General features: G+C 38.6%; 1 protein-coding gene across 1 annotated transcript; it reads right to left on the bottom strand.

The window, feature by feature from the left end:
• Nucleotides 1-5851: 5851 nt before the first annotated feature.
• rergla (RERG/RAS-like a) lies at nt 5852-9224 on the bottom strand. The gene is made up of 5 exons (XM_056257498.1): nt 8921-9224; nt 8633-8689; nt 8415-8488; nt 7276-7424; nt 5852-6268 (listed from the first exon to the last, which is right to left on the bottom strand). Exons 1-5 carry the CDS (start codon nt 8970-8972, stop codon nt 5983-5985), a joined length of 618 nt encoding a protein of 205 aa, XP_056113473.1. The 5' UTR covers nt 8973-9224; the 3' UTR covers nt 5852-5982.
• Nucleotides 9225-15447: the final 6223 nt, after the last annotated feature.

Below are 15447 nucleotides of genomic sequence, written 5' to 3'. Positions count from 1 at the left end.
CACGCACAACCATCTCTAGGGTTTACAGAGAATGGTCCGAAAAAGAAAAAACATCCAGTGAGCAGCAGTTCTGTGGGCGGAAATGCCTTGTTGATGCCAGAGGTCAGAGGAGAATGGCCAGACTGGTTCGAGCTGATAGAAGGGCAACAGTGACTCAAATAACCACCCGTTACAACCAAGGTGGGCAGAAGAGCATCTCTGAACGCACAGTACGTCGAACTTTGACGCAGATGGGCTACAACAGCAGAAGACCCCACCGGGTACCACTCATCTCCACTACAAATAGGAAAAAGAGGCTACAATTTGCAAGAGCTCACCAAAATTGGACAGTTGAAGACTGGAAAAATGTTGCCTGGTCTGATGAGTCTCGATTTCTGTTGAGACATTCAGATGGTAGAGTCAGAATTTGGCGTAAACAGAATGAGAACATGGATCCATCATGCCTTGTTACCACTGAGCAGGCTGGTGGTGGTGGTGTAATGGTGTGGGGGATGTTTTCTTGGCACACTTTAGGCCCCTTAGTGCCAATTGGGCATCGTTTAAATGCCACGGCCTACCTGAGCATTGTTTCTGACCATGTCCATCCCTTTATGGCCACCATGTACCCATCCTCTGATGGCTACTTCCAGCAGGATAATGCACCATGGCACAAAGCTCGAATCATTTCAAATTGGTTTTCTTGAACATGACAATGAGTTCACTGTACTAAAATGGCCTCCACAGTCACCAGATCTCAATCCAATAGAGCATCTTTGGGATGTGGTGGAACGGGAGATTCGCATCATGGATGTACAGCCGACAAATCTGCGGCAACTGTGTGATGCCATCATGTCAATATGGACCAAACTCCCTGAGGAATGCTTCCAGCACCTTGTTGAATCTATGCCACGAAGAATTGAGGCAGTTCTGAAGGCAAAAGGGGGTCCAACCCGTTACTAGCATGGGGTACCTAATAAAGTGGCCGGTGAGTGTAGATGAACTATCAAAACTAACTGGTTTTGTTTGGGTCAAATATATTGAGGTGTATACACTCAGTAATTTTATTTTTACACATTAAAAAATAAAGATATGAATGTTACTTAAAACATTATTTCAAAACGTTGTACACTTACATCAGTCATATCTGTATCCTAATAAAAGCTGCTTTATTTTACATGAAGCAGGTCTCCTCATGGGGGCAGCCATTTTGAGATCACATGACCAGCTGAATACGGCTGACTTGACCTCGTTAACACCCCTGTTATTGAACACTATCGCTTGCAGAATTAATTAATTACAGTATACAGTTTATTAATAAATATGATGATTAATTTATAAGCAGTGTGAGAATCAGTCTTCAGTAGGCTACACCTGCTCAACGTGTGTCGTTCCCTGTGAAGGTAAAAGACAGTATTTCCATCTGTGATGGTACACGGTATGTTGCGGTTAGGTAATTTTGCGTGCAGGGCCGGACCGGGCTCTTTGCTTTGGTCAGGTGTTGAGATCGCTAAAAATTCAGTGTTTGCCAAGAACACCTGAAGAGGGGTCACGCACAAGTTCACATGTGGTTTGGACAGCAAATCTCTCGGAACCGGTTGCTTGCTTTCCTTCCAGCAACACCTCTCTTCTGCTGCTCGTCCTTCCACAAGTTTGCACATGTAAACACACACCACCAATCCACTCCGCCTGCGCCAGATGCTGTCAGTGCCTCTTTACTGGGTGAATGATGATACGAGAACATGTTGTGGTAAACAATATTATTCATTATGTCTCGTGACCAAATTTAAAGAGCTTAAGGTGGGAGGATAAGTCTGAGGTATGACAGCACGTTTGTTTTCTTTTTACCCTGTTGACTGTACAACTAACATTGTATTGCGATGACTAACTGTGCAGCTATTTTTAATCCCCATATCTAAAACTAAGGGAAGCGTGAATAACAGAAAAATGCAGGTGGGTTGATGCCACTCTTATCATGTAACTGTTAAGTCCTAACCCTATCACTAAATTCAAACATGAAATGTGTGCAAGGTGTTTAACATAATTCTATTACTGAGCAAGAACACAAAATATCAGATTCAGACTGATGTAAAATAACAACTCCACAAGTAAATTGCAATTTACGTTTCAACCACAGATGGCGATAGAGGCCAACGTTCTGTATCAAAACTGACAATTAATATTTTTATGGAATTTTGCAGTTATTATTATAAACGATTTATCCATGTACATTTTTTTTTTTTTTTTTTTTTTTGTCATCGTAATCTTTAATCAAAATAACTCCCCCTCACACTTGATGACGTTTTTAGGGCATGAGGACGGGACAATCTGTCACAATTGCATAAGATCACAGTAATAGCAAACAACAACGATTCCAATCAATTCCCGATGGACAAAATGAAGTCCCCCTATAATTTATTCTTGTTCGAGAAGCCATTTCACTCGGATAGACGTCACAATAAAACTTCTGTTTCATGCGGACTTAAAGTGATGTGTTTCTGTTTAACTAGCTTCAGCAAACAGAATAATGAAAATAAAGACTGCTGTCAAACTAATTTCAAACCACTCCTCTATCCTCCTTTGTTTGGACAAACAGGCTGCCTCATCCCAACTCGCGCCAGTGCCAATGTTATTATGTCGGGCGTAGTCTCAGCCTCAGACGTCACGCCCACGGAACGTTGGCTAAACGTCTGATGCAAATGGTACACTTAACTGGAAACACTTCAGGAATGTCGAAGTCGTCATCTGATTGGTTGAATTTTATCGGATTTCCGGGGGGCGCGAGTGTCGCGTTTATTTTCGGTCCGCAGGGAAACAAAGCGCAGACGTGTGATTGCGGAAGAAAAACTTGTGTTTACATGAGTGACAATGAGCATTTATCAAGATCAGCTAAACGTAGGATTCTCAAAAGTATGCGAGGTTCACGGCATAGACTCTTTAAGAGATGTCCAGGAGTTTTGTTTGAGGCACTTAGTGGAGACAAAAAGAGATATTTTAGCCTGTTTGCCGACGAGATTTGGGAAGAGTATTATTTTCCAAGCCTGGTCAACCCTTTGTCAGCATTTAGAAGGATTCCCAGCAGATCCAATTTTACTAGTTGTGTGTCCCCTCCTATCTATTATGGAAGATCAAGTGAAGTACCTAACTGCGAAGGGGATATCAGCCGCGTTTGCGGGCAAACATGAAACAACAGACGCTGACATCGCAGCTGGCCGATTCAGTATTGTGTTCGGTTTTCTTCTCCTTCTTTGATTTTCTATGCTGACTGACTTGTTGCACGCCGGTCTGTTGTTGTGGGGACATTTCCACGCCCCGAAACGTGACGCTGAACGAAACGAACTGTAATTGGTTGTTTTACATGTCGGTCAAACGGCCTTATGGGCGGGCCTTGGCCAAAGAAAGCTGCTATGAATTCCAGACCTTCAGCCGTCAGTCTGAAGGTCTGGCTACGCGAGGCTATGTCGGGCCCAACTGAGCCACTCAAACAAACAGATTGCAATTCCATTTTTCATCACTAGAGGTGCTAAACTTACACACTTCTTTTAAAACACCACAAGTGTAATGCAAACTGTCACACTAAATTCTGATAGGTTGACAGGCCGAACATAGACGTCCTACCTATAATGGTAAGCGAAAAATACATGTTTAGGCGAGGGGGGAGTTCACAAAGCATGACTTAAAAGTGAAATTCCCAGCACGTTTAGCTGTTTGAGTGTTTATCCAGGAATCAATACGTGATGACAAGACCCTCATAAGCAAAAACGTTGTGTTTCATATCTCCCTTTGAATCGATGCTACACAAACAGCCATCTGCTCCTCTCCCTTATGTTGATAGAGGTTTCTCATCTTCGCTAGCTTCTGCAGGTATGAAAGAGACCCAATCCACACTTGACTCAAATATTACGCAGCATTACTTACTGATGTAGGAAACTGTCTTGTTGGATGTTGGCCAGACGTCCAAAAGGTCAACGAAAAAGCATGATAGCTTGTCTTTGGCCTTGTCGGTTGCCAAAAGAATGAGAATTTGTCTCATCTGTTTGATTGTGTGTAAACCAGGCCTCAAATATCCCTTACAAAAATAAGTATACTTCAAGGTTATTTTATTAAGTATACTTAAAAAATGTACTTGACTTTTACTTAAGTATACTTTAAGTAGCAAGTATATTAAAATCTATGTACTAGTAGTATACTTGTAAGTCTACTTGGGGCTAAATTTGCCCTCTTTTTAGTGTATAAAGTATACTTTTATGTAACAGTAGTAAACTGTGTACACAACTAGTTTACAACTACGTTTTTCGTACTGGAACTATAGAAGTGAACGTATATGTATGCTGATAATTTACTTGTTAAATACTTATAGCACATTTTTTAACTGCTACAAGTACAAGAACTTTTCTGTAAATTAAAGTATATTTCTGAGAAATATAAAAAGTATAGACCGAAAGTATACTTTCTTATTTTTTAGTTTAAAAGATGTATACTAACAGCACACTTAAATAAACTTTTTTTTTGTAAGGGTACTACCTTCAGAACAACGCTTGATTTGGATTTTTTATTTATTTTTTTGTATATAAAATATTTTTTTCTGTAGAAAAATCGGATGTTGTGTGATGACGTGGGTGGATGGAGGATGTTGATATGCGGTTGTTCTGGCTGGTTTTTACTCAATTAACAACTCATTGAATGCATAGTATGCACTACACACTACATCATACTCATCACATTGTATTTTGTAGTATGTCTTAGTAGTAACCTACTACTTGAATGTTTCTGTAGAATGTTTTCAGTGTACAGTATGCAACATTTTTGTGTGCATGGAATAACCACCTTTTGACAAACATACCATGCATCCAAAGCACACTGCACTGGATCCCACAATGCAATGCATCCAACTTGACCTTCCATTGCCAGTGTGAGGAGGAATGAACCACAAGCAACATCAATTGATCTTTAAAAGCATCCTTTTACTTTTTAAACCGTTTTAATAGTATTACTAAATAGTAGTAGGCTACATAGTGCATACTGTGTATTCTATTACACACATTATTTAGAACATTGAAAGTAATTAGCATTTTGCACAATACTGCATGTACTATGTATCTGGTAATTTGTAGTTCAAAATTAGAACAAATAGTGACTCATCGCTTGTTTCTTTCCAAAATCTGAGTCTATTCTACATTATCTCCTGACTGTAACATGCAAACTTGCTACCTGAACCAATTCAGTTGCACAACATTCAAGATAATGCTATTTCTGTGAGCATGTCAGATAAAGTATTCAATACTGCATACCTATCACTTATGCTCTGGACATAGGTCAGTTGTTTCCCAATTTTGTGGAAACAAATACCTTTAGATGTGAAGTCCTAGAAGATGAAAAGATGCTTGGTCAGTACGGTCACATCATTTTGATGCACAGATATTTATATTTTTCATGAATTTGAAGAGATTTCAAAATCCATAAACGACACCATTAGTCAGTCATTGATGGCATCATACATTAAACATTTTATCAATAACTACATAGCAAGCTAACAATATTTCACAACTTAAGGGTTAGTATTTTTTTAAACATCAAACGAAGTGATTAAAGAAACATTTAAGGCAAAGAACAGATATGTGCAGCTGTACACGGACGTAAAAAAATAGGTTATTTTATTTTGCATAAATAAAATTAAGCCTATTTTAAATGTTTTGCATTGTGACGATTCAGTTCAGCACATTTTCTCATTGCCACAATGAGAAATCATTACGGTAAGGAGAATTTATGAGGTAATTGTGCTTAATTGTCATGAAAATATTGTTGCAATGTGAAAATCATAATTATCAGGCTTCATTTTCTTTAAGCAAGGACACAATTTGTTTTCGTTTGACCATGTTCTAGATGTGTTTTGTGAGATGCACCCGGTAAGGACTGTGTGACCCAGACGATAAGCGGTGAGGAACTATCTAAACAAGTTTGATGCATCTCATACATTAGTCCTGCAACAATTGTCCAAGTTCGTTCTCAAACAGATTTCCGCCGTTTTCCGAAGACGTTGTTGATGAGTTTGGCCATGGACTTTGATCCGCTGGGGCGACGGCGGCGCTCCTTGGCTTTGCCTCCCAGACTGGCATTGCGCACGATCTTTGAGAACATGAGCACCACCTCCTGGTAGTGCTCCGCAGCGGACAGCTCGTAAAACTGGCAGCGGCCCTCTGACGCCAGCCTCTGGCCTTCCTCCCGGTCCACCTCACGCATGTGGCACAAGTCCTGCTTATTTCCCACCAGGAAGATCACAGAGTCCGTGTCCCTGGGGTCAGAGGAGTAACAACAGTACTTAGGATGTTTGATTGTTTGCTACAGTTTTCCAAATTGATCAACTACACTTGCATATGGGATGTCTAAATTTCTCTTAAAAAGCCACCAAATTCAGAACACAACATCATTTTTCTTTTGATTAGATGAGTCACCATGAAATCAAAATGAACAATTCTTATTTTTTTATGGAATATTGCAGGGTTATTATTATAAGTGATTTATCCGTGCACATCTTTAAAAAAAAATTCTATTCATGCGCCCTCATAATCTTTAATTAAAATAACCTTCCCTCCCTCTTGCAGTGACATCTCTTCACTTCTCTGATGACATGTTTACCGGCGCGAGGGCGGGACAACCTGTCACTCACATGAGATCGACCAATAGCAAACCACAATCACCCAACAATCCAATCAATTCCTGATGGACAAAATCAAGTCGCGCCCTACATTGTTTCTTGTTCGATAAGCCGTTTCACACGGATATACGTCACAATGGGGAAGAAAAGACGATCACAACTTCTGTTTCATGCTGACTTTAAGAGAAGTTTAATTTGATTGGCTGACGTTTCTCCTTGCGTTTGGCTTTGCTTAAATTAACTCACTATAACCAAAGTAAAAGAAAAAGCAGGTAAAGTCTAAAAATCGCAATTCCTTTAAATGATGAAAAAAACGAATCATGAATAAATCTTAATTGAAAACACAAGGCCATTCAATATTCCACCTATTTCTGTTGTAAAGTGAGTTGTCCAGTGCATATGCTTTATCACTGGAAAATTCTCAATAGCCAAGGATGAACTAAACATAGATATTTTTCATTGAGTCACCAGCTCATCCACCCATCAACATCACCCACATAGTCAAATCAACAGCACTCCTCAATGCAAACCCAAGCTGGTGAATTAGACACCCACATAAGAGCAACAATCATACAGTATATGGACAGAAATAGGCACATCTTCTGCTGCCTGAGGATGTTGTTGTGAACTTAGAGAACCGTTACCTTTTAGTCCCACCCAGGTGAAGCTCTCGGATCAGGTGCACTATGGCTTTGGCCGTGAGGAAGGAGGAACGATCGCTGATGTCGTAAATGACCACGAAACCATCAGCCCAGTGGATCTGCTCCTTCAGAGTGGATTTCCCCTCGCACGGCTGCAAAGAAATCACACATGCCTTATGTATTTAAAGGAACATTACAAGCTCGATACATGTTCAGCTCAATCGACAGCATTTGAGGCACAATGCGGAGAACCACAAAAGTTTAAATCCAAAAATCCGGAGCACTTAAAATGAAAGTGAACAGGGCCGATCTGTAAACGTTAAAATACTCACTGTTTCAATAGTATAACCACAAGACTTAACTGGTATACTTGATTTTAGTGTGCAAAAACCACTAACTAACCTTTTGTGTCAAACTATTTACAACATCAATATTCATTTAACTAACTAAACATCACTGATTACACAAAATGGGATTGTTTGAGGAAAAACAGGATAATCGACTGGACCCCCAAGATGCACAGATGGCATCCAATCACATAATGGACAACAGGACTGATTATATAATTGGATTTTATCAAAGAGGAAAACACAGTCTTCCTCCTAGACTGTGTTTGCCTCATTTTTACCTCATTAATAATATATATAAAGCTCAAGAGGACAAAGCTTCATCTCATATTAAATCACTCTTTTGTGGTTATATAAGGTTTATTTCCAAAGAATAATATAAGCGTACAGTGAGCAGAACTGATTGGTATTATATGCTGTTGGTTGTGTCTGGAGCTTGTGGAAAGATTGTATAAGCAGCGAAACCTTCTGCAATACGCATTAATGCCAGGAAGACAGACACCACTTGCTTTCTACAGGATACATATACTAAAAGTTTTTGATAATGCCAGGTCTCTGGGAAAAGCCAAGACTAGTAAAGTGTACAAGATGAGGCGCTTACATTACAATCCATGTATGTATACAATATGTTTTTCTTAGCTTACAATGAAATTCAGTCTACCTGTTCAAACAGGCAAAGGTTAAGTGATCTTAAAGAAAGATCTGTTATGTCACTGGAATATGCAGTAGCACACTAAGCCACAAGATGCTTTATGAAGTTATTGCCTTGATTACTCCAGCTAGATGTCCACATACCTGAGAACAGGGGTCATAAAGTTCAAGATTGAGCTGTCTTCCATCAATAGACATGCGCTTTCTGTAAATGCATTCTGTAAAAGGCAAGAACAGATCACATCAGACGCAAAAAAAGATTCCAGCCTATACCTCATATGTTCTGTACACTTCTCCAAACCAAATGCACTCCATAAACAAAAGGGGGAAAAAATGCAATCTGAAAACAATATCACACATACCTGATGATGATGCATACTCTCCAATGAATCGCCTGGTTAAAAATCGAACAATGAGTGCTGTGGATGTGAAGAGGAGTACAAAAGATGAAACATACAAAACACACACACACACATATACAGTATGTATGTATGTGTATTATAAAATTTAACATGACACATATTACAGGTTTTTTGTAAATATTTGTCTAACTTGCTTTTTTTTTTGCATTGATAAAAAAAACGAAACAATAGGCTATTTAATGAAGATGATAAATTAAGCATTTAATTAAATAAAAATGATAAATATACCTGATTTCCCGACACCATCGGATCCAAGAACAGCAACTTTTATGTCATTCATTATTTTTTCGCAGAAACGCGTCCAGATCTTTAAAGGAATGAAACTCAAACGCCACTATCCAGTTCAACGCACGCTCCACATTTCAGTCACTCTGGCACGCTTTAAAAAAACTCTGGAGATCGAAAGTAAGAAGGCACTGGTGCATCCTTTATAGCCTTGTTGATCTCCCGCAGGTGTTCGTCAGACTCGTGTGGGTTTGTAGCGCTGCCTCTCCAATGTTGCTCAGCTCGAGCGAGGGTTATGAGGATCCTGACGTCACGCTGACGCAAGCCACAGCTGGAGCCAAAACATAGCAGGCTTGAGTGAAAGGGGTCGCTCTTTGTTGCCACTTTGCTTTTGCATTTGATTAATGGTTCTATTTGTTTACAAAGATTCACCAACATTATGTTCGTGTATGAGATATTAGAAAACCATTATGCTATAAACTAATATACACCATACACATTAAAAATGAGACATAAATCAGTTTTAAATTATTATGCATGTAAGTTTACCAAACAATTAGTGTTATAATATGATTAATGGATTTAATAATAATAATAAAAAGGGAGTTTTAGTATAGGCTATATACTGTATTAGTGGCCAAACTTGATGTGACCCTTCATTAAACCATCAAAATAGAGGAAAATATATATATATATATTTTTATATTTTAACAATGAGGGAAGAATAAAATACTAAACTTGGTTATATAATAGTTATCTGACAAAAGTATTTGGCAAAAAAAAAAGAAGAAAAAAAAGGCAAACTACAGCTACAGGTTTTATTTGACTATGCAAAATAATGCATAGAAAAACTGAAAAAAAAGCATACATTGACTACAACATAATCAGTTATTAATATTTTATTGGTTCACTCTTGTTTTTTTGCATGTGTTCATAATTTCTTTGTGTGACAGCCTTGCCAAAAATGATGTTTTATTGTGCTATCACAAATAAAAAAATATGTGCACTCCAAGCACAACTACGCAATATTTCACAATTTTTAATTGCATAATATTTGAATAAAGGGTGAAGATAAATTTTCCTTGGCCGGACATCACTTTTGGGCACTACTGTACACATGCACTATATATATACACTCACCGGCCACTTTATTAGGTACACCTGTCCAACTGCTCGTTAACACTTAATTTCTAAGCAGCCAATCACATGGCGGCAACTCAGTGCATTTAGGCATGTAGACATGGTCAAGACAATCTCCTGCAGTTCAAACCGAGCATCAGTATGGGGAAGAAAGGTGATTTGAGTGACTTTGAACGTGGCATGATTGTTGGTGCCAGAAGGGCTGGTCTGAGTATTTCAGAAACTGCTAATCTACTGGGATTTTCACGCACAACCATCTCTAGGGTTTACAGAGAATGGTCCGAAAAAGAAAAAACATCCAGTGAGCGGCAGTTCTGTGGGCGGAAATGCCTTGTTGATGCCAGAGGTCAGAGGAGAATGGCCAGACTGGTTCGAGCTGATAGAAGGGCAACAGTGACTGAAATAACCACTCGTTACAACCGAGGTATGCAGCAAAGCATTTGTGAAGCCACAACACGCACAACCTTGAGGCGGATGGGCTACAACAGCAGAAGACTCCACCGGGTACCACTCATCTCCACTACAAATAGGAAAAAGAGGCTACAATTTGCAAGAGCTCACCAAAATTGAACAGTTGAAGACTGGAAAAATGTTGCCTGGTCTGATGAGTCTCGATTTCTGTTGAGACATTCAGATGTTAGAGTCAGAATTTTGCGTAAACAGAATGAGAACATGGAACCATCATGCCTTGTTACCACTGTGCAGGCTGGTGGTGGTGGTGTAATGGTGTGGGGGATGTTTTCCTGGCACACTTTAGGCCCCTTAGTGCCAATTGGGCATCGTTTAAATGCCACGGCCTACCTGAGCATTGTTTCTGACCATGTCCATCCCTTTATGGCCACCATGTACCCATCCTCTGATGGCTACTTCCACCATGTCACAAAGCTCTAATCATTTCAAATTGGTTTCTTGAACATGACAATGAGTTCACTGTACTAAAATGGCCTCCACAGTCACCAGATCTCAACCCAATAGAGCATCTTTGGGATGTGGTGGAACGGGAGATTCGCATCATGGATGTGCAGCCGACAAATCTGCGGCAACTGTGTGATGCCATCATGTCAATATGGACCAAACTCCCTGAGGAATGCTTCCAGCACCTTGTTGAATCTATGCCACGAAGAATTGAGGCAGTTCTGAAGGCAAAAGGGGGTCCAACCCGTTACTAGCATGGGGTACCTAATAAAGTGGCCGGTGAGTGTATATATATATATATATAGGCCTATATACACATACGTAAACTGTTATATGTTAATCTGTAAACTTTTGACCATGAATGTGTGTGTGTGTGTGTATGTATATATATATATATATATATATATATATATATATATACACACACACATAAAAAACATGTGGTTTAAACATAACTAGTTGATGTGTGAATGCAAGAATAGCATCTCTTCAGAAATAACAAATAGCTGCACTAATTGTGAGGTCTGTGGGTGTTGTTTGGACATTCACTGATAGAGTGTATATGGAACTGTTACATAAGCTGTTGGTCCCCCACATAATAAACATTCACCAGGTAAATGCAGCATATCTGCTACATTATCTCAAACAGAGGTTTGCCTATCAACAAGTCAATCTGATGGGTCGAGAAACAAATGCATATTAATTGCATTTGAGTTTGTGTGTTTAATACTGCCGCTGTTTGTTGAATGTCTGAAAGAGCAATGCAAGGCCAAGTGGATCACTTATCAAGAGTTAGTAAACCAGCAGAATAATCAGTGATACCAGAGCCTGGATGTGTGATTAGAGGCTGTTGCATCATTAGATTCATGATGGGAACTGCAGAAAAACAAAATAAAAAAAACACACTCAGAAATAGTCATTGCGTTTTATAAGTGTGATACAGAAGAAAATGAGATGTTGACTAAATCATATGGGCAAAATGTTGACTGAATCACACCTGATCTTATGAAAAAGCAAAATCAGATTATCATGCATGCTGTACATTGTTTTCCTTCTATATTTTTCTAAAGCAATCTCTCTCTTTTTTTTATATGAGAAATGGGGCCTTGATTGCCAAACTTTGTGTTCTTTCCGTGGAGCATTAATCAAAGTGGATTATACCTGAATCTGGTACACTTAATTCTTTTCAGATCTACATATGTGGAAACCACGAAAGGCCAATCAGCTAAGGTCAGCCTGGAAACCTCTCAAAGCAAAGATTTGCTGTTTGTCTTCAAGAGTGCACATACAGGACATGGAAAATGGTGACCTGTTTGTGATTATAATTGTTTGCTTTGTTTGCTATTTGAACAGGACATCTTGTTAAATCTATTGTTATGAAATATCATTAACAATGAGCTACTTTGGTGTTGCAACACTACAAAAGCATTTCATTTTGACAGCCACTAACGTACAGGGATGAATTTGTAGATTTTGGTTATATGCAGTATGAAATATAGCCAACTACTTACTGATAACATCACACAGCTGCTGCAGATTTGTCGGATGCACATCCATGATGCGAAACTCCAGTTCCACTATAACCCAAATGTGAGATGGGATAGTGTAGAGAGATGGGATTGAGATCTGGGGACAGTGGAGGCCTTATTTTTTTCATTGTCATTTTCAAAAAAACAGTTTGAGATGATTTGTGCTTTGTGACAAGGCACGTTATCTTGCTGGAAGTAGCCATCAGAAGATGGGAACACTGTGGTCATAAAGGGATGGACATAGTCAGAAACAATACTCAGGTAGGCTCTGGCGTTTAAATGATTCTCAATTGGTACTAAGAGGCCCAAAGTGTGCCAAGAAAACATCCCCCACACCATTACACCACCACCACCAGCCTGCACAGTGGTAACAAGGCAGGATGGATCTGATTGTCGCAGCAGAAATCGAGACTCGACGCAACATTTTTAAAGCGTCAGTTTCCTGTTCTTAGTAAACAAACTACACACTACAGCATGTAGCCCGTTTTTGATTAGATTGACAAGAGGTTACTAATTCACTTTAATGCCATAAAAGTTACTAATCTGAATCAAGAGGTGAACAAAGAAGTGAAGGTGAGATCATTAGATTTTTTATTTTTACAATTACTAACAACATCAGTTCGATTTGAAATGGAAATGCTAAACAAACAGGATAAAAATAAAGGAAATCAAGGCTAACGTGCTAAACATGTAAATCCAGTTCATCAGCATCAGACTTCAGAAGAATAGCTGCAGTATTTCTAGGAGAGGAAGCTCTCAAGAGAATGTCTGAGGCTTTCGTTTGGTTTGGCCAGAACTTGAAAGCACTTCTCTAAATTGAAAATATCTGTGAGGATAAATGGCAATTTATAGTAGCAGAGGCATTTTAACTCTGTGGATATTTTTCAAACTAATCCATGTAGACAGTGAAGCTCACGAGGCCAAAATACGGCATGAAAGTGAAGGAGAGGGAGGACGAACAATGATATTCTTCATTGGCTTTTTGATCACTCTCAGTGCTTTTGAGAGAAACCCTTCCACTGATCTATGACTTCATTTTCATCTAGCCGGGAGCTGGAATTATTCTTCCCTCCCAAAAATCAATATTTCTCTACATTTCAGAGTTTTTGCTTTCCATTGTGTCTTATAGGGAACAGAGCAATTCCCTCACTGAGGGGAATTAATATGTGCACAGTTCGACTGTATATATATCCTGTGCATTCCCTCTGGAATTTGATTAGATCAGGAAAGAATGGGTTAGCCTACTATCATCGGCTACTCAAAACAAGCAATAATGAGAAAGAATGATCAAGGTTTTCAAAACGTATAGGGCCAAGCCGACGCCACTCGACAACAAACATAAGATGAGGGAATTAAAAAGCAATTCACTACTAGAAATGAAAGACAAATACTGGGTCTGAGTTAAGCGGGATGACAGAAGCCTGTTTATATTTAGGCAACATGTTTAAAACAGGCTTTCTGTCACACACTGATTTCTCAAAGGCTGTGTGTCTCATAGCAACAGGCTAATATGCCATAGATGGAATTGCTCTCTCCAAAAGAAGAAGCAATATTTCTAACATTTTCCAGCTGACCCACCCCTGACAAGTCCATTTCATATCTAGGCTGGCTAGTATAAATATTATGCTTACTTGATGCTCCTTACTTCTGTATTTTATTTCGTTAGCAATATCACTTTTCTAAAGAAAGCCAGCATTGAAACAGTTATCAGTTCCCAGTGTCATCCATACACACTCCAGAATAAAAGAGAAAATTATTATTTACAGCAACACTTGATCTTGAAGGGTCAGGAAACACTGATGTAAGGGAACAAGCTAAAGTTCAAACCAAAGCCCTGGGAATAATAAAAGATGCAAACTTAAAATGAAGAATGGTGTAAGTATTCATTACAGTGCCCATGATGTTATGTATAGGCTATATTACATATTATTATAACTGCAGTAGTAAGAAATTGGTGGTGGTTGGTAGTGTTGTTATTGTTTTCTGATGTGGCTCGGTCCCTCCTTCATTGCAAGGAGTTTTCACCTTTTTTATTGTCCGACAGTTGGAAATCGTAATTGCTCCTTAACAAGCTGCACGATTTGACCATTTTAAAAGAACACTGTAAATCCAAATCAGTTGGCACAACTCTATTTTTTTTCGGTAATCAGTTACATTAAATTTTTCAAGTTCAGAAATGCACAATTTAAGTAAGCAGAACTGTCAGATTTTTATTTTGTACACATACATTTTAATTGCCCTTAAGCTTATTCATTAATTGAACTTAAAATTGTCATGTAATCTCAACTTAAATATTTTTAGCAATGGAAACTTGGCCAGCCTTAACTAGCTAATTCAGTAAATGCTAATTTACTAATTGGTAACAATGCTTTAATAGCATTAGGATAGCACAGCAATTGCTGAATAAGTATGACAATATAGAACATTTAGCATATTCTCAAACTAAGCTTGAGAACAGATAGCCTATATGTTAAATATTTTATAGTGTTGCTCTTGTCACCATGATGGCAATCTCTTAAAAGCACTTATTTAAATCCAAATTGTAAGATATAATACCCATTTTGCCCACTTTAACAGTTTTTTCTTTTAGCCGTCTGTCAGTGAACGCAATTTTATGGGGTGGATACCAATTCCATAGCCAATGTATTAACAGGCTGGCACACAATGACCTGTGAGATTGAATTCAAAGATCGTGTGCACCTGCTTTTCATACAGAGCAGCGCTGTAATGCACAAAAATCCATTTGGCCCAAATGTCACGCCTCTATTTTTTTCTCTCGGCATAAGAAATCAAAAAGGTTACTGCTATAAAAAGAGAAAATATAAAAGCAAATGGACGCAATAGTCAATATTTTTTTAGGATGGTATTTTATATTATTTAAATCATTACGGTGTAATTTTATAAAGATAAATGAAGGGTAAAAATCGACAAATGTATTTTTGCTTA

This window comes from Rhinichthys klamathensis, unplaced genomic scaffold, assembly GCF_029890125.1.
Source record: "Rhinichthys klamathensis goyatoka isolate OS25496 unplaced genomic scaffold, OSU_Roscu_1.1 h1tg000139l_1, whole genome shotgun sequence".
NCBI lineage: Eukaryota > Metazoa > Chordata > Actinopteri > Cypriniformes > Leuciscidae > Rhinichthys > Rhinichthys klamathensis.
Note: the sequence above shows the minus strand (reverse complement) of the source record. Positions and strands in the feature narration are given on the sequence as shown.